This window comes from Myotis davidii, unplaced genomic scaffold (genome assembly GCF_000327345.1).
Source record: "Myotis davidii unplaced genomic scaffold, ASM32734v1 scaffold530, whole genome shotgun sequence".
NCBI classification, from domain to species: domain Eukaryota; kingdom Metazoa; phylum Chordata; class Mammalia; order Chiroptera; family Vespertilionidae; genus Myotis; species Myotis davidii.
In genome coordinates, this window is record NW_006282272.1 from 624,768 (window position 1) to 625,271 (window position 504).

Here is a 504-nt window from a genome sequence, read left to right on the forward strand (position 1 = left end):
GGGAGGGATCCGCGCCGTCCGGGGCGCCGGGCAGCTCACCTGCTGGTCCAGCCCGAGCGCATTTTCCACCGCCACATGACTCATCCCTGAAGAGTACCGGGAACTCGGAGTCTTCCGCTGCTGAGCGAGTGCGTTAGGTTCACCGCGAAGGTCCTCTCACGGGAGAACTGCGGCTCTGGAGCGCCCGGCGCTGCCACGGATCTAATATACACACTGGCAGGCTGTGACGTCAGCACGTCGTGCGCGTGCCCTCCCTTTCACACCCCCGCTCCCGCTGCCCCACCACTTCTGCCTAGCGACTGAGCGCCTTGTCAGCCCTAATCTCGCGGGATTTCCTGCTTTCCCCGTCCCTGGCTCGTCGTCCTGCCTGGGAACTCAAAACGCAAACGCTGTCCTACTTCGCTATTCCCCGTCGACAGCCCACGGAAGGCTCGTTCTCGAGATCTCGCGAGAACTCGTCTTCCCGCTTTTCGCCGCTAGGGGCCTTAACATTTCCCTTAGGCC

At 63.1% G+C, this 504-nt stretch overlaps 1 protein-coding gene across 2 annotated transcripts in view; it reads right to left on the reverse strand.

The window, feature by feature from the left end:
• Window positions 1-195, reverse strand: part of DDX3X (DEAD-box helicase 3, X-linked) — a 15,458-nt gene extending 15,263 nt beyond the window's left edge. Inside the window, exon 1 of one of the 2 annotated variants that reach the window (XM_015558414.1) lies at window positions 40-195. In XM_015558414.1, the coding sequence (XP_015413900.1) occupies window positions 40-84 (45 nt within the window). In that variant the 5' untranslated portion in view covers window positions 85-195. The remainder of the gene's footprint in view (window positions 1-39) is intronic. The other variant, XM_006752805.2, reaches the window with a different exon arrangement.
• Window positions 196-504: the final 309 nt, after the last annotated feature.